Source organism: Leptodactylus fuscus, chromosome 11 (genome assembly GCF_031893055.1).
Source record: "Leptodactylus fuscus isolate aLepFus1 chromosome 11, aLepFus1.hap2, whole genome shotgun sequence".
Classification (NCBI taxonomy): domain Eukaryota; kingdom Metazoa; phylum Chordata; class Amphibia; order Anura; family Leptodactylidae; genus Leptodactylus; species Leptodactylus fuscus.
In genome coordinates, this window is record NC_134275.1 from 14,478,140 (window position 1) to 14,497,966 (window position 19,827).

Below are 19,827 nucleotides of genomic sequence, written 5' to 3' on the forward strand. Positions count from 1 at the left end.
AAAAAAGTGCGTCTTATAGTCCGAAAAATACGGTAATTCATGCTAAAATGAGATGCCTATGTGACAAACCGATGAGTGGTCATGGCATAGTCGGCAATAAACATAAAGAATATATACGCTGTCTACCAATATGTATTTGGACACCTGCGGTTCGAGCGGCAGTTTTAGCCTCAGCCCTTGACGGCTAGTGGTATTTTATTCCATTGGGCTTGGAGAAGACAGGTAAGTTCTTTCACCGATTTTGGTCGGCTGCTGCACCCCTTAGTTCGGTGATCCAACTCATCCCAGAGGTGCTCGATAGGGTTCAAGTCTGGGCTCTGGACAGGGCAGTCCAGTCGGTTAACCTGATTGTCATAGTACCAAGCTATGGTAGACCTCACTACGTGACAGCTGGCGTTGTCATCCTGGAAGTAACATGGGTCCGACCCATAGAACCGCCATAATGTAGGAAGCACACTGTTATCTAAAATAGTGCAATAGGTGTTGGACGAAGGGTCCATACCAGGAGAAACACCCCCAGACCATAACTCCACCTTCACCGAACTTTACTGGGTGTCCAGTAGACAGTGTATATCTGTTAGAGTTACCATACACACCATAGGTAGAATATTGCAATGCCATGAGTAAGGACAGGACTGTGGTCCTAATCAACATTGGATTCTCTCTGAGGACTTGCATCTTATTTTATTATGAATTAATAAGGATATGGTTTTATTATTGACCTTAATATGAAGATTGACAAGCTGACCTTTTCTATCCAAACGCCAGCGACCTGTTGGAAGGGACATACTGACCACTGGTGAACTGAACAACTGAACAGTTTTTCTACTTTTCGCTGATACCGAAGCAGTTAAAGGGGTTTTACAGGTCCAAAAAAGGCTCTGACCCTATAGCAGTGGGAAACGTAATCCTAGAATTCTATCCATGAGAAAAATGCATGTTAATCCCCAGGTCTTATTTGTATACATCCATGTTAAAATTACTGCTATACCGTAAAGGATGACTTCAATATGTTTTTGCATATTCATGAAAAATATTAGGTTTCTATGGTTGCTCGAAAGGAAATCATACATCTTGTGAGCGCATTGAATAAAATGTGGAATAATTCATAAACATATTTATTGCATGTCAAATACTATATATACAAGGAAAGTCATTTTCCTATGAGTAATGGAGGATGTAACAGAAGATTAACGGTTGACTGAGAGTCATATTCTACATATCAACCTATATACATTGGCTAGGCTCACACCTGCACCCGGTCTCAGCTGGGGGATTCCATTCCCCATTCCGCTTTAAGGCCGGGGCCCCACGAACAGGAAACGCCACGATTTGCCCACAGCAGAGACGCTGCGGGAAAAATCGTGGCGTTGTACAGTGCAGGCAAAGTGAATGGGATTCATGCGAATCCAATCCCCACTTTGCAGAAAAGATTACAGCGCCGTTGCAGCTTTGCAAATCGCAGCATGGCAGTGGAAATGCCGGCGGCAGTAGGTATAATGTTAAGAGAAAGCCCGCAGAGGAAAACTCTGTGAACTTTCTCTTAAAAGTGCTGCCGAAAGAACCGCAATGCGTTCATGCAGCGGTTCTTCCCGCAGTACTTTAGTGCTGCAGATACGGCCCGTTGGGCCTCAGCCTAAGAATGTGAAGAGAAAAGTCCTGCAAGGAATGCTTTTCTATCCACATTTTTTCACCCTTCTTAGGCGGAAACCCGATGGACCCCAATATAGTCTATGAGGTCCACGGGTTTTTGAGGATAACCGCTTTTTGAAGTGTTTGGGAGGATCCCCTGAACAGAAACCCCAATGCAGGTGTGAACCTAGCGATGTCTTGCTTTCGCATTGTTCGCTACAACTCCATCGCCAGGACTTTCATATGTTGGAAACAACTAGGGTGCAGAAGAGAGTTGGGGTCACCAATCCAACCTGATGTACAAGCAGGACTGATTCTAGCTTTTCTGCTGCCTGAGGTTAAAATTTCAATGGTACCCTTCCCCTCCCCCAAGTTAGAAAATGACATTGGATTACCACTGCACAGGCGCACCACTCAGCACTGAAGCTGTCTCATTCAAAGTGAAAGAAGCCGGGGACACACGTCCAGCTCACAGTATAATATCCTGTAGTGGCTTCCATACCATTCCATTGAAGCTCAGCTCCCACTTAAATGAATGGGAGCTGATCTGCAGTACCAGGTCTCACCACTACATAGAGAACAGCGCTATCTGCTTCCTGCTCCATTCCTTGTGCATCAGCTGCTGAGATCCTCTGATTAGTGAGGTGCTGGCTGTCAGACCCAACTTCTGCTGCTGTAGCCTTAGGGTAGGTCATTAATATTTTAGGCTGGGCCCAGCGCTGCAAATGCGCTATGTTTTATATTACCCGCAAAGTGGAAGGGATTCTTCCTGACCCCATCCACACATTGCAGAAAAAAGTCTGTAGTGGAAATGCTGCGATTTAAAAAACCATTGCTATTTTGTAAATCACAACATGTCGCAACCTTGCAGAAAAATAAATAAATATATATATATTACAGTTTCCTTTCTTGTGTGACTGTGTAGTTTTGACTCTATGCACAATCTATTATTCCCTTATTAAAGAGTTAGTAGAGTAGTAAACTAAGCCGCATGTCCTGGACGAGAATTAAGCAATGCCATACCTTCTTAAGAACCAATCCTACGTTTTAGGGGATGTAGTAAAAACTTAATGCTACCCAGATTAGATTTTGTTTAATATAAATTCTCTATTGCTTTACACATCACTGTCCTCATGTAACGGTGACTATGACCTGGTGTAAGTGGAAAATGTTTGTTTTGGTACCGTGTTAGCCAGTGGTTATAAAATATAAAAAACAAAAAAACTTTGCAAGTCTTCAGTAGGTGATACCTTTTTTAATGGCTAACTCATAATGATATATATCTGAAGAAGAAGCTCAGAGGAAGCTTCGAAACGTCATATTCTGTCATCATTATGAGTTAGCCATTAAAAAAGGTATCACCTACTGAAGACTTGCAAAGTTTTTCTGGTGTAAGTGATCATTCAGAGGTCTGGACAACTGTAAATTCAACATTTGGTCAGTAGGTGGCAGCACTTATTTATGATCAGTAAATATTTAGACTCTGGCGCTTCTCACTAATTCAGACTTCTAAGATTCCTTGTAAAGGCCAGGCCAAGAAATGCAGCTAAAAAAAAACATACAAAAAAAATGCAGCAAAAACCTGTTAGAACTTTAAGCCTGAGCTGCAATGGTGAAAGCTGCAATCTGATATCTCCCATACATTGCAACGGCTCCATACAGTTGGACTTACAAAATGGGTAAATGGGTTTTCTGTCACCTTTGCTTGCCTGTGCATTGCCACCCCCAAATGCCTCATCCTCCCCTCCAACACCTGTTCACGTAAATTTCCAGGGTGCATCCCTGCTGCTGCCCCCCGTTACTGTGTTTGCTGCCTGCTCTCCTGCTGCCACCCCCTAATATTGTTTCTGTGTCTTTCTCCCAACTTTACAAATGAAAGTAAACTTTGCAAAATTTGTGTGAAACCAAATCGCAACTTATCAGCAGATTGTATTACGTTAGTATTGTCTAATTAGTTTTCTAATATCATTATTACATTATTAATTATCTCGTGTTCTTGCATTAGTACTGAGGCATTTCCCTGTCCCATCCCCCTGCCCCCAATAATTCGGTTTATCCCACCCCCGGTGACATCACTCCAGCTGTAAGGCAGCTTCACAAGAATGTGGAGGAGATACAAGGAGAGACCTGGCAGTACAGGGGACAGATGAAGACGTCTCAGATACCGATGAGCTAGTGGTGTGCTGTTACAGAGGATGAAACATCTTTGCTTTTTGGTACAAGACTGAACAAATTTGGGTAAAGTTGACTCACTGGAACTGAAGACGGGACCATGACCATGCTGGAATCCTAAGGATCAGACTGACAGGTAAACCTATAATATAACCCAATGCTGCAAACTGAGGACTAACACAAGCAAGTGATGACGCCTCTGTGGTACCAAAACCATTGCATGTGATAAACTGGAAACTGGTTCGAAATATTGGTATATTGAATATTCTCGTCATCAATGTACTGCAGGCAGTATAGGGTTAATTGATACTTTATGCAATGATCAATTCTCTACGCCATAGCTGACCAAGTCATATCGAATGTTTTACATTTTTATAGGTGAAATTCTAGATATGTGATCATACAAATACAACTTTCCCAGGTTCCTGAATGAGAAGACTAGCTTATCATACATCAGTATAGGAGCGTGACGTGTATTCCTGCATTACTAGGCAGGTTTGCCATGCAGGACTCTATGAATCAGAGTGACAATCCTGTAGGATATCTTTATGAGGTGTCACCCAGCTTTCCCATAAAGTGATCTTGTCTGTCTGGATTTCTAGTATTTTGCAGCTCATGGAGAACATTTGACAAATCTTTTTTATAATTATCCGTCACAATTTTTCTGTATACATTTACAAATTCTGTATTTAACCGGGACATATCAGCCATCCATAGCTACATAGCAGATCTGTCACAGTAAAATCCAGAATCAACTATATTCACGTGACTGTGCCGACTCTCGACTCTGTGGGTTTGTTTTTACTGATCCATTTACATCAATGGGTGAGAATCTGATCTTTGAATAAATAGTGTCTGTCCTATCTTTCCATGGATCCCAGACAGGACTCCGCCAGGGAAACCTGGTCCTGTGACTATAGCATTAAAGAGACAACTCAAGGGCCAGATTTACATTTGTATGCATTTTAGGAGGAAATATGGTTTTAAAATAATTTAATTTTTTCTGTAGTCTCTTTGCTGTTCATATCAGTGGATTATACAGCACTAGTTATTCATGGAAAGGGTTAACAACCCAGTATGGGCAGAGCCGTTCTCTACACAAGGACTTTTGTATACAAGCTGTCCAGTTTATTTTTCTATGCACTTGTGTTTATGCACATTTGCAGCAAGCAAGGGCCGAAAATAGGCTCATGTCTTCATGTCCGCATAAAACACATCTATAGATCCGCCGTTAAGCTTGGACACATCCGCCATTAAGCTTGGACATATCTATAGATCGGCCATTAAGCTGCGTTCAGTATTCGCATGGGAACCCCCCGAACGGAATACTGAACACATTGAGCTTATGGAAGCACATGGACCCCATAGACTATAATGGGGTCCGTGTGTTTTCCGAGAGATGTCCACACGAATCATGCGGAGAGAAAAGTAGTACTTTCCTGTCCACATGAATCTTGTGGACACCGCACGGAAAACACATGGATCCCATTATAGTCTATGGGGTCTATGTGCTTTCATTGCTCACCACTTGTCAATACGTTTGTGAGCAATACTAAATCTTGCCTTGTAACCAGTTGTAAAGTAACAAAACAGTAATTCTTTTATTTCTTTATCTTTCTTTGTATTTGCTAACAGTCCTAGTAACTATGACCACGAGACACATAGAAAACTGGACCGCAAGGCAAATTCACAGCAGTCTTTGTAACTCTTGGGAACCAATTGTTTCGTACACTACATGCCTTTGTTTTTGTTACTGATTGTTTTTGGAACCCTCTCAGCTGTTCTTATTCTGGACTATTGTTAGTGCTGAGATCTCGAGTAGAGGGCTCCAGTATAGGGCTCCAGTACAGGGCTCCAGTATAGGGCTCCAGTATAGAGCTCCAGTATAGGGCCCCAGTATAGATCTCCAGTATAGGGCTCCAGTAGAGGGCTCCAGTATGGGGCTCCAGTAGAGGGCTCCAGTATAGGGCTCCAGTATAGGGCCCCAGTATAGGGCCCCAGTATAGGGCTCCAGTATAGATCTCCAGTATAGGGCTCCAGTATAGGGCTCCAGTAGAGGGCTCCAGTATGGGGCTCCAGTAGAGGGCTCCAGTATAGGGCTCCAGTATAGGGCTCCAGTATAGAGCTCCAGTATAGGGCTCCAGTATAGGGCTCCAGTATAGATCTCCAGTATAGGGCCCCAGTATAGGGCCCCAGTATAGGGCTCCAGTATAGGGCTGCTTCTCCGAACTGCAACTGGTTCCACCGCTCTGTCATTGTCATTAGGGTAACTGAGTTCTGAGCCAACAGTGAGAACCAGTACTAGATACTCTGATCAAAACCATTAATACGGCGTTGTGTGCCCAACTCCAACCCCACAATAGTGTTCACCAGAGCCCCAGATGGTGGAGATGGACTTGGCTGCACTGCTGAGCAGAGCGGTACAGGCTGGGAAACGCCAAACACACAGCGCACCACAAATCACAGTAGAACCAGACACTGAGATCTCTAACCAGCAGATGTTTCGGGTTGCAGTGCAGATCCAAGGAACCAGAAGGCAGCGGTGGGTGGTCAGCAGGTGCAACAGAAAGTCAAGTGTAGTCGTACAGTCCAGGTTGCAAACAAGAGGGCAGCACAATACAGTGGGAAATCCAAAGGGAAGGTCATGCAGGCCGAGTTTGTAACAGGAGCGGTAGAGCAGTACAAAATCAGTGTTCAGGAATCAGAGGTCTAAAGGCAAGCCGGGGTTATAAACAGGAGCAGGCACAGTACACAAATCATGAGGCAAAAGGCAAGGTCAAGGCAAGAGGTCAGAGCACAGGCAATCAGAACAGAAGAACACTGACCACTAGGACACAAAGAACTATTGAATAGCCAGTGGAGGTTTGGAGCCAGTGCCATCCTTAAATAGGCTCCGGATAGTCGCACTACCAAATTCTCACCCCAACCACCTGATCTTAAGGCAGCTTGTGCGCACAGACATTTTGTGTGGAAGTCTTCATAATAGTCTGGGGCCAGGTAGAAATGGAAATGTAAATTCTGCAAAATTGTATGCATAGAACAAGGCTGAAGTTGGGCAGGGGTCCCAAGATGAACTTTTGCAGCACGGCTAATGAATCTATGGTTACGTCCCTGCAAGTATGGATCAGACAGCGTCTATATAGTAGTGCAACAAGGCCATGCATCCTCATAATAAGGAGCTATGCAACCCAATGCACAGCCCTACAGGCTTCATTCCTGTGTGCATTGGCACTTGCTATAGCGATTTCTGTCTCATGTAACCAGCCTGCTTCTTACACGCAGTGTAGCTAATGGCAGCAGCTGTGCCCATCTGGACCTGCACAATGTTTCACATTTGCAGACATGGCTGATAACGTCATGACATTTCCAGTGAGCTTTTGAATTGGATACGGCTATACATACAGAATATTGGAAAAACAAAACATTCTTGTTAGTTTGGAAGAAACATACAGAAGCTGTCGGGAAAGTAATAAGATGTCCGTAATGATTTGCAGCTGTAGATGGACTTCTCTGGTGTCAGAAACTTTCAGAAAGTAAAATTGTGTACTGGAATATGGGAGAAGAGGAGCTGTACAGGCAAACACATCTTTCAAATACAGTCATGGGAAACAAGTGCACCCTTCTAGAATTCTCTGTATGGTATATGGAAAGCAGAAGCCGTGTATGAAAAAAATGTAAGTACACCCTTACTGCTTCCAAAGGAATTAAGATGTTCACTAGAAGCGATGTATTACTATTGAAATGCTCTTCAATAACTGGTCGCGAGCAAATGTGACCAACTCTATAAAAACAAACTTTGGGCAGTTTGCTGGTCTGGAGCACTGAATTTTTGCAGGCGGATTTTGACGCAGAATCTGCCTGCAAAAATGGCTCCTATTCACTTCAATGGGAGCCGCTCGCTTTTTTTTCCTGCTAGCGATTTTTTTTCAGCCAGTGGGAAAAAGAAGCGACATGCCCTATCTTCCCACGGATTCCACGGCTGACTGAGCCGTGGCATCCGTGGTGCAAGACTCACTCCTGATTAGGCCAATTTATTTGGGTCTAATGAGGAGTGGGATACGGTGATGGCATTGGCATCCCACTGCACCTAGTCGCACCTAGGCTTCTACCGTGTGAACATATCTCTCCTCTCTCCTGTACTCTCTTTCTGCCTCCTTCTGTGCTCTGGTCTGTTTTTCCTTAGCCCTGTCTGTCATTTATAATGTGGTTAATCCTCATCCTAGGCTTCTGCATAAAGCGTGTATGCTTTCCCCTATGTTTTATGTCCTATGATGAAGGCGAGGTAAGGGTTAATTAACCCTCTCCAGGGGCAGCGTTCTGTGTTCCTGTTCTCAATGGTTCTACACCTTCTCTCTACAGCGTCTTCCACAACCTACAGTAAAGATTACTCCTTCGTCTTTGACCTCTGGTACTCAGATGGATTCCCAAGTTCTAATCCTCAAACTTCAGAATGATCATTAACTCTTTCGATGCTGCAATCATTTTCCCTTTATACAATGTTTAGAAAAAGAGTTGTAAAGAATAAGAAAATCTGCAGATTGTTATTGTCATCATGACAACCAATATATGTACTGATCGTGGATTACATTACCAGACATTCCTATCACATTCAGCATTCACATTTCCTAAAATGGCCTGGCCTCACATCTGCTGCACATGTCCCCAACAAGAGCTTGCCTCAATGCAGTTTTTTTTTTTTTTTTTTTTTGCTGGTACATGATGTGCTACTTAGTAATCTGGCAGCAATTATAGCTGAAGGGTTTTTCCAAGACTTTAATATGGGTAAAATCCTGCGGATAAGTCATCAGTATCAGATCATTTGGAGGTCTGACTCCTATCGCACCCCAATGATCAACTGATTGAAGAGGCTGCAACACATTGCTTTCTCTTTGTAACCCTGACACCATACCTCCCAACAGTCCCGATTTCTGCGGGACATTCACGATTTCGGTGTCCTGTCCCGCGGTCCCGGTTGGCGGGAGGTATGACCTGATTTCAACTCAGATTTGCGTCCAGAGGACGCAGATCTGAGTTGAATACATACGCGACTAAAGCAAGGAGCTGTCACAGCTCAGCTCTTTGCTTTGCTGCAGCACTCCAACTAGTGTGAATTCCCCCTAAGAAGACACCAGTAATGTAGGTAGCACATGGTAAGTGGGACTCGCATGTTTGATACTCACGACTTTAACTTCGTTTTTTTCTTTCCGTTTCAGGACAAGTTCATTTTATCACGACAACTCCACTTGCTATAATGGATCATTTCGATACAACTACGTCTCATCCATCCATCCTCCCGCAGGATGAAGCTAACCAGACAGACATCTGCGTCTTCAATGAGGAGTTTAAGTTTATTTTGCTGCCGGTGTCTTACAGCGCAGTCTTTATCATTGGTTTGCCATTAAATCTCGCAGCCATATGGATTTTCCTTGCCAAGATGCGTCCATGGACCCCTACGACCATTTATATGTTTAATCTGGCCCTATCTGACACATTGTATCTGATGTCCCTTCCCACTCTGATCCATTACTATGCTGATCGCAACAACTGGCCCTTTGGGGAGCCATTATGCAAAACTATACGCTTTCTTTTCTACACCAACTTGTACTGCAGTATCCTATTCCTCACCTGTATCAGCGTTCACCGCTATATGGGCGTCTGCCACCCGCTTTTTTCTTTGCATAGGATGAAGGCGAGATATGCCTATATGTTATGTGTTGGGGTATGGCTGTCAGTCAGTGCCTGTCTGATACCGAATCTTATCTTCGTTGCCGTCAGCCCCAGAGGTAATGAGACGATATGCCATGACACGACACTGCCGGAGGAGTTTGAGCACTACGTTGAGTATAGTACAGCTGTTATGAGCCTTCTGTTTGGTTTACCTTGCCTTGTGATTGCCGTCTGCTATGGACTTATGGCGAGAGAGTTAATGAAACCAATACAAAGTGGTTGTCGTAGGACAATGCCCTCCTATAAGAAAAGATCCATCAAAACCATTGTTATGGTCCTTACAGTCTTTATCATTTGTTTCCTGCCATTTCATATTACCCGTACAATGTATTACTATTCTCGACTACTAGATGCAAATTGTCAGCTACTCAATGTGATAAATTTAGTATACAAGATAACTCGCCCTTTGGCCAGCGCCAATAGCTGTTTTGACCCCGTCTTGTACTTCATGGCCAGTGACAATTATCAGAAGAGACTGAGTTTAGCTCTGAAAAAACTCTCATGTACATGTTTTAGACGTCCCCCTACTAACCAGCCGGGGACCCTGCCACCCAAAAAACCAACCAGTCTAGCAGTTGTTTCGGCAGAAGCCAATAACGCCAATGGTAGATTGGGAGATGTCTTCGCTGTCAAGGAGGAAGATGGGCAGGGAAATAATACAGACCAGGGGGAAAGTGCCCAGAAAAGGAATGTCCATCGAACCAAGGAAAAGCCTGGGACAACTAAAAGCCATAAAGACAACATAGAGAAAAACATTGAGAGTAGAATATATGCTATACTCACTATAGGCGACCATCAAAGCGACCACAGGAAAGGTGGAAGGGAATGTATGGAAAGCATAAATGCAAAAAATTGCCAGCAAATTAATAAAATTGAATGGAGAAAAAATAAGCAAAAATCAGAGAGAAAGAAAAGCATCGGAGAACGCAGAACTGGAAGGGGTTTGAGAAAAACAAAAAGTTTGGAGAAGCCAAGTGAAGACAACTCCTATGAAGTAGACAGCGGCTCATCCTGGAACTTACTGGACTCCATTCACCAGGATATACAGTGTGTGTGGTCTGATCCCAACGAGGACACGGCCGGGGAAAGGGGGCTGCAAAGCCTTCCAAATATGTGACTAAACAAACAACATAGTAACATTGTCTAGTAAGACACAGAAGACGACTATGGTGAAGCCACTCGGAACAAGACTTTATACTGAATCACCGTCATGGCCAAACATATAACAGTTACATTTATTACAGTGTGTAACATAATAAAACTCATTTTTATTATATCAGGGGTTTTTGTTGCTTTTCAGGTAACATTTTGTATTACTGGATTTACAAATGTATTAGATTTGGGATGGGGCCCCACAGGGTGCAGAGGCTGTGGCATTTTACAGGCGAAAAATATAAGCAGTGGAAACACTGTGATTTCCAAAATCATTGCAGACAGCCCCGATTTACACCCTGTTGCCCGCTCTGTCACAAGACCACCCACTTGATAGTAGGAAGCCAAACTATCCTATCAGTCAACTTCCTGAACTGAATGCAATGGGGGATAGAGAAAAAAAACTCCAACTGCACTGAAATAAGTGGAGTGACACCAATGGAAGGATGCAACGAGGAGTTCGTGGAGATGGTAAAATAGTATTTAAAGGGTTACTTCTCATCTTACCATTTCTGGTTATTGGCTTGTGCATGTATTTCTTTGCACTTTCTGGAATATCCTATAGATAGAGTCTGATATGTTACCATCTTATGTGTCATATCTGAGCGCGGCAATTATGACCCTTAAGTGAAAGGTGATTACATGTGTCCAAGTGTTTTTACAAAATATGCACTATGGCTAGATTCATTTTGTGAGGAACGCCCCCCCTTCCCGATTGTACTCGTCCATAGCTCTGTACTGTCAGAGGAGATGTTCCTTACTGTCCAGAGATGACGCTGAGTTATGAAGAACACCCCCCAGTATTAGTCTATGATCGAATACTGTCGGGGGGGGGGAGTTCCTCAAAGCCCAGCTAGAACTGTCAGGAATGCCCTTCTGACAGTGGGCAGAGATCAGCGCCATATAACGGCACCGATATTTCCAACTCCATATTGGCACTGTCGGCTTTCTAGCAGTATATAAAACCGCATGTGCAGGAGGACATGAAAGATCCTCTTTAAGTATAAACCTCGGGTCATCTACACAACTTCAGGGAATGGGCGCAACATGCCAAAGCAACGTCTGAAGTCCTAGTCTGCAACTAAAACAGAAGGTATGGCTCAGGGAGGGCAAGCTAATTGTCAAAAAGCTGCTGCCCCATTCTGAAATCCCTGAAGACACAAGTATTCACATTGTCTACAGTTACAAGTCAGTAAATATTGCCAACTATGGCCAACGGCATTGCCTACAAGAACTCCTTAAATGATATCATCAGTAGCATGTGGTGGCTTCCTAACATGGATGTGTTTTCCATCCAGTTGCAAAACTTTGCATGCTCCATAAACCCATAAGCAATTTGCAGCCTGTCTACTGCCTTTATCTCCAAGCAGTAAGGATTTCCATGGTGATGGAGGAGAAATTTGTGTCCAGCAAAGTAGCTGTAATAAGATAAATTGTCCGTGGAGCCCTGGAATGTCCCGCCCTGGCTGAGCAATTCTGTACCTTTGTGGGATCACTGAGGGGGATATAAGGAAAAATATCTTTGTACCGTGTTAGCCAGTGGATACAAAATAAAACATTTTTTGTAAAAGTCTTCAGTAGTTGATACCTTTATTAATGGCTAACTTAAAAAATGATGACCTATTGTGAGCTTTCGGGATAACTAAAGTGATCATCAGGCTGGTGTAACAGTGTCTGAAGGCAGGCATATTTATACAGGAATAGAGTGTTAGATGCAAAATAGATGGAAAGCAGAACATGCAAATAAACAGTTCAAAAAACATATATATATATCAGTTCACAGGAAAGTTCTCTGGGTTTATGGTACCTTTGATCAGTCACGTGGTGTTGTCACGACCTGAAGACTTGTATAAAAATTGTGCCTTTTTCTGGTGGGGTTTGGATCTGGTGGTCTGGGGTCTTCTGGTGGTTTCCTTGCCATTGGGCCATCTGTTTGGGCATTGAGTGTCGGCCTTCAGAATTTACTTGAGGTTTTTTGGATCGAACCTCAGGTGTTGGTTGTTACCATTATCCTATGGGACCATTCTGTGGCCTTTATTAGGAGGAGGGCTGGCTTCACTAGTTGCTGGTTTTCGTTGTTACCAACTGGAATTTGTGGCTCTGGGAGGAATAGTGTTTTGTGGAATTACAACTGACTAGGAAGTGGTGTAAGTGTCGCCTTGTGTGTCAGTCTGGTTTGTCCCTCCACACTTCCACTCTACCCTGTCCTTCAGTCCTGTTTGTCTGGCACTATCTGGTTATTTGTGAGGTTTGGGTTCCAGTTTGTTTTGCCCCAGTCCTGTGTTAACCCTTTCCTCACCTCTCCACTGTCCCTCTCCTCATTCGTATTGTGTTGTGCTGCGTGTCTGTTGTCCAGCACTTCCCATCCTGTTTGTTTTGTCTGCAGCTGCACCTTGGTTTCTGTAGGGGTGACCACTTTAGTATCCCCAGTCCCTAACTCTCTTGTAGCTCTCGCCCTATCTGTCGGCTAGGTCTTCGTGTTAGAGAGCCAGGAGTTGTCGGGGCCAAGGCTAGCTTGGGAACAGCTGACCACCACCCGCAGGCAGGGCCTAGCTAGCCGCCGTAGCGTCAGGGAAAGTCTCCTTCCCCTGTTCCCTTAGCGGTGCAGTCTGCAGTCCAGATTCTGGGTCTGGGCATAGACATGAACGTAACAGGTGTCTAGTTGTTGTAAAACGTCATAAAACCCTGTGACTGGTTTAGCCCCATTTGGAGTGTATGAAAGGTCATCATGAGTTTATATTCCCGAATCCTCTGATGTTTCCTGTTTTTGAAATTCCCTCTTAAAACCAAGATCTTCATGTCATTGATGATATTATGATTTTGATTGCAGAAGTGTTTTGACACAGGGAGGTCCATTCTCTTCTCTCTAATCGTATGTCTGTGTGAGTTCATCCTCATCCTCAGTGCCTGGCCTGTCTCACCTACATACAGGCGCCCAGGACACTTGGTACACATTACTAAATACACCACATTAGGTGTGCTGCAGGTGAAGGTACCTGGGATCTTGTAGTCTTGATCTGAGTTCGGGATCTTTATTTTACCCGTGGTCAGTATGTGAGGGCAGGCTTTGCACTTTTTCTGTCCACACGGAAATGTTCCTGTGTTAGTTGGAGGTGACAGTGAGCTGCTAATAGGGAGGGGGTTTGTTCTGTGCTGACTGTAGTGATTCTTCAGGGAACAAGTATTCGGTCAAAAGACACCTATGGAACTTATTGACAGAATCCAGTGAGAAACACAGAACCTCTGAAAGGAAGATGAATGAACTGTGAAACGTCAAGGTAGATAATAAAGATACTTTTTTTCTTTTCTTTTTTGGTAGAGTTGGAAGGGACCTCAAGGGCCATCGGGTCCAACCCCCTGCGAGTGCAGGTTTTCCTAAATCATCCCAGCTATATGTTTATCCAGATTGCGCTTGAAGATTTCCATTGATGGAGCGCCCACCACCTCCCGTGGCAGCCTATTCCACTCTCACTACCCTCACTGTCAGAAAGTTTTTCCTAATGTCTAATCTGCATCTCTTTCCATTTAGTTTCATCCCATTGCTTCTTGTACTTCCTTGTGCTAATGCAAATAGGGGAGATCCCTCTGCACTGTGACTACCTTTCAGATATTTGTAGACTGCTATTAAATCTCCCCTCAGCCTTCTCTTCTGCAAACTAAACAATCCCAATTCTTTTAGCCGCTCCTCATAGGACATGGTTTGCAGACCTTCCACCATTTTGGTTGCTCTTCTCTGGACTTGCTCCAATATATCGATGTCTTTCTTGAATTGAGGCGCCCAGAACTGTACACAGTATTCCAAGTGTGGTCTGACCAGGGAAGAGTACAGCGGAATAATGACCTCTCTTGATCTAGATTCAATGCTTGTCTTACTTACTTACCGCACTGTTGGCTCATGTTGAATTTGTGATCTGCTATTATGCCCAAGTCCTTTTCCCCTATGCTATCACTTAGTTCTATTCCTCCCATACTATATATGTTTTTTACATTTCTGTTACCCAGATGTAGAACTTTGCATTTGTCCCTGTTAAATACCATTTTGTTGGCCTCAGCCCATTGTTCCAGTGTGTCTAAGTCCTTTTGAATACACTCTCTCTCCTCTCTAGTGTTGGCTATTCCTCCTATCTTCGTATCATCTGCAAATTTTATGAGTTCCCCAATAATTCCATCGTCCAGATCATTTATAAAGGTATTAAAAAGTACTGGGCCCAGAACAGAGCCCTGCGGCACCCCGCTTTTGACTTTCTTCCAGTTGGATGTGTAGCCATTTAGTATTACTCGTTGTGCCCGATCATTAAGCCAGTTGTGAATCCACCTAACTGATTTTTTGTCAAAGCCATACTTAATCATTTTTTCAATAAGAAGGTTATGTGATACTTTATCAAATGCCTTACTGAAGTCAAGATATACTATGTCCACGGCATTCCCTTGATCCAACCATTCAGTGATTTTGTTGTAGAAGGAAATCAGGTTAGTCTGACAAGATTTATTGGTCATAAAGCCGTGCTGGCTCTGGTTAATTAATGCCTTCCCATCCTTCCCATACAGATTAACCAAAGTCACAAGCCCTTAGAATACAAACTATTGACAAGCGTAGAAACAGCGAACAGATGAATCAATTCCAGGATCTTCATATATCATACCTGATAATGATCCTGTGTTCATGTGATGAAATAAAACCATATACAGTATATACCTCTATATCATCATTTATGTACAATAGTTGACCATATTGTGTCCACTGGATAGTGAACCATTTATTTACAAATTAGATTATTTTGCTTACTTGTATAGTGACATCATATTCTTCAGCGCTTTACAGATATCGTCACTGTCTCATCTACATTCACCATCACTATATCTTTGGAGTGAAGGAGGAAACTGAGGAAACCCACACAAACACGAGGAGAACATACACACTCCTTGCAGATATGTTCATAGAGTGGATCCTGAGCCGACCTCTTTCTATTACAAAAAGGGTATTTGCACATGCAACATTTATGTTGCAATCATATATATACTAAAATACAGAAAAAAAACACATGTCTGAACATACCCCTATACTGTAGATGGCTCTTTGAATAAACAGGGCTTCACTATAATTGAAATGTAAAAGTTTACAATTCTTTCTCTTCACTATCTACCGTAAGTCCAGGTTGTTCTACAGCTAATCTGTGTTTTTTCAGGGTAGAGACACTTATAAATTATCCAGAGGTCTCGTAGGACAATGACAGGGTCACAGACAGTTTCTGCTGCAAGCCATATCTTTCAGGAGTCCGAAACCTGTATGTATAGAGCGGGCTGGTGACTAGGACCCCTGCTGTAATTAGCAAAGCAGATGAGGAGCGAACAAAGGCCTCTAAAATAACGTTGTGTCCTGGAATTCACAAACATGAATTCATTCCATTCACTGTGCTGGGATTGTTCTCAGATCCCCTCTGAATACTGGTAGAAAAGAGAATGGGACAAGGAGCTCAGCTGTAGGGCAGGACAAAGCCCGGGCAGACAAAGCTGAGAAACTGCACAGATAGTATACAGGTAGAAAGCACAGATGGGCACCAGGATACAAATCGTCATTTTGGCACTAGATGTTGTTACACAGTGGCTCAGTGGTTAGCAGTGTAGCCTTGCAGCGCTGGAGTCCTGGGTTTGAATCCCGCCAGGAGCAACATATGCAAAGAAGTTTGTAAGTTGTCCCCGTGTTTGTGTGGATTTCCTACCATTCTACAAAGACATAGTGATAGGGATAAAAAAATGTACATTGTCATCCCTATATGGGGCTCATAATCTACATAAGAAGAAAAAAGTATAATAATTGTTCATGGGTGTTCACAATGGGAGATAATACTGTGTGCAGGGGCCACTATGGGGGATAATACTGTGTGCAGGGGCCACTATGGGGGATAATACTGTGTGCAGGGGCCACTATGGGACATAATACTGTGGGGGAGGAATGTTGGTCGGTTGGGGTCCTTGGCATCACTCAGAGGTGGCCCCATATCAAAATTTTGCCACGAGGCCCTGCTATTCCTAGTTACGCCACTGCACATGTGTGAACCTAGAGTAAGTTTGCTAACTCAGCAAATGTTATAGAAGTGATAGACAAAAAACAGCACATGACGTTTAGACTAGAATCTGATAAAAATGTAATAAGCTAATATTCTAATAGGCCAGACTTACTATTATACTAGAGGCTACATCCAGAAGGGTACTGTTAAATTGCTCCTACAGCAAGCAAGAGAAATGAGCACAAGCCCAAACTATGTCTTAGTGCTCCTACTTTGTAGTATTGTACCTGCCCTGATTTTTTGGGTACTTTCATTACTTGGACCATCATAATTATTCTGTACACCTATGGACAAAAATCCAGTATATGCATTAAAATAGCCGATCTGTGCTGTAGAATTTTAGGCGTGATCACATATCGCTGCTGGTTGTGTTGATGCAATGAAACCAAGATGGACCCCAAAGTGGAATCTGTGCCTATTGTCCTAATCTCAGGAGCCAGCAGTAAATACAGGATGTCATAAATGGAAGCGAATCCTGAGTGGTGAGGGAACACAGGCCTGGCCTTTTATTGAGGTATTAGCAGGGAATCATTGTCTGCTAAGGGGGCGTTCACACTACCGTTAGTAATGTCCGTTCTTAGTATCCGGTACAAAACATTAACAACGGACACTAACAGATCCGTCATAAATCCATTAAAAATCCCATTGATTTCAATAGGAATTCATCTGTTATCCATTAGGGTTTGTTAGTAATTGGTGAAAACGGACACTATCACAACGGACGTCCAATGGTAGTGTGAACGCCCCCTTAGAGAGTCATCTATGTAATTACCTCTGTCTCCAAAATAATGCGGAATCCCATGGTTGAATAAAGACACATGTCCATCATTTCAACCAAGCGATGAGAAGGTGAAGAGACCGGTCATGGTTACATATTAGAAATTAGGAAGCAATAATAAGACACTGGTGAATGTGCACCAAAGAGGAAATATGTCCTTCTGGATCAAAGTGGTGAACAGGGATTCTATACATTTATAGGAGGAATAATATAGGAAGAACACAACCTAGAGTTCTAAGGAATGATGCTCTAGAATTATTGGGGGATACATGTATATACTAAAGCAGACACGCCAGCAGAGGTGACAGATCATCTCTAAATGGAGCCTCTAAAGAATGGGAATTGGACATAATGGGAGCCATTGTTAGACTTCCAGACTATCAGCTTCAAGATTACTGGAACTTTGCTGTGAGTTGATCCTGGACATTGGGATCCCATATCCTGCTCCTGTCCTATAGACCATGATGTGCTCATTCTGTGATATCAGTCTTCACTGGGTTAGTGTAACTCAGGGTCACTACTGAGGTTTTGTATTAAGTAAATGCATTTACCTTGTGCTAGGGAACAATATTTGGACGACAAGTAGGTGAAGAATACAGTTTACCACCAGTGTTTAGGAAATATAGGGATCACAATGTACATTTTTTTCCCTATCAGTATGTCTTTTGTAGAATGGGAGGAAATCCACGCAAACACTTTGTTCCTGGCAGGATTCGAACCCAGAACTCCAGCGCTGCAGTGCTAACCACTGAGCCACCGTGTTGTCCCTCAATTCATAAATACTGTTAGAACATTGCAAAAATGTATCTGTACATGTGTGGGTAGAATAACATTTTTCAGCTCTCAGTCAGGTTACACTTGAATGGATTGCTGGATGGAGAGAGAGAGAGAGAGAGAGAGACAGAGATAGAACCAAGATATTTTTGTAGCAAACATGGGAAAAAGATGGAAATGTCTGTAAATATAAAGGAAGTCTAGACTAGTGAAGTTCAGCTCTTTACAGATAACAGACACTGCACAAAATATAGACCTATATCACCCCCTGCTGGCTAAGAATCATAATGACCAAAGTGCTGAAGATCCAAACCAGACGGCAACATTCAGACCCAAAGTATCTGCAGGGGACTCGGGACTCGTATAGAAGAACGAGGGGTTGTTCTATCACAAGCATCCTATCTATACTGCTAGTTTATGTGGATATAAGACTTTTCCTAAATACATTGCTTTATCAAAACTGCTTTGTTTGCCTGCTATCTTAATTTATTCACTTCATTGTTTACATGCGTTTCTATGACCACAGGCCCGGACCCGGGCTTATCTGCTCAGTCCCTCAGTAGTTGCCTGCTCTCAGGGGGGGAGGGAGGGGATGAGTGCTGGGAGCAGCTCTGAGCTGTGTATGTCTGACAAGTAACAGAGCTCCTCAGATAGGGGAGGGGGGAGGTGAGAGCTCCGGGATTTCTGAGCTGTTATCTCCTGCTCTTCCACTTATCAGTCGGTTTAATTGAATTTGGCTGATAAGCACTGAGATAGGGAGTCCGATACCTCTGTATGTAATGCAAACTGACTCAAATCCAGCTCTTCTACATCAGCCCCTACATCAGCTTCATACTGTGGTAATTCATTTACAACCAATCCCTCATTACTGACTGCAAACATAGCAGATAGCACAGCAAGTGAAACATAGCAGATAGCACAGAGTTCTACTGGGAGGCTTTTTTTGGAGGCTGATTTTGAGACAGATTCAGTGATCTCATCTGATCTCATCCCCGGCCTTAGAATTGATGGATATCCTATGTGTCCTATGTGTTTGATGTGTTTTAGTGGAATCTGGTGAGAGCAATCACTTTACACATCAGTATTTCTATGTATCTATTTATTAAGTATATTACATGATTGACGCATCACGGTGACATGGCCTCCTAATATGCATCCATTGTGTAAATCATTGCATGTTCAGTTTCCTTAGCATTACATTCCATGTATACATCTATGTATAAGTGTCTGTAATATACAGAATAGGCACATTTAGTATCCACATATAGTAATGTCTTATCTTTGAACATAGCCATAGCCTAGCCATAGAGCCTGTAATGGTTATATTTGGAACATATGGTAGATGGATATAGTCAGTCACTCTGTTCTGGTAATATCTCCATGCTTATTCCTCTAGTAGACCTCCATACTAACAAGCAGGTAAAAATTTAGCATAAAGTATGATGTCTTGTAAGCTTGAAGTGGCCATTGCATTTCATATCAGGAAACCTTGGCATTTCTTCCACGTAACCGTTCTGCAGACTG

General features: G+C 43.1%; 1 protein-coding gene across 1 annotated transcript; it reads left to right on the forward strand.

The window, feature by feature from the left end:
* The first annotated feature begins 3,833 nt into the window (after positions 1-3,833).
* Positions 3,834-10,909, forward strand: P2RY4 (pyrimidinergic receptor P2Y4). Its single transcript, XM_075260544.1, has 2 exons — positions 3,834-3,940; positions 9,018-10,909. Exon 2 carries the CDS (start codon positions 9,056-9,058, stop codon positions 10,646-10,648), a length of 1,593 nt encoding a protein of 530 aa, XP_075116645.1. The 5' UTR covers positions 3,834-3,940; positions 9,018-9,055; the 3' UTR covers positions 10,649-10,909.
* The last annotated feature ends 8,918 nt before the right edge of the window (positions 10,910-19,827 follow it).

What these genes read in the sequence shown, in the direction of transcription:
- P2RY4 (XM_075260544.1), top strand. Translation starts at nt 9,056, where the DNA reads ATGGATCATTTCGATACAACTACGTCTCATCCATCCATCCTCCCGCAG.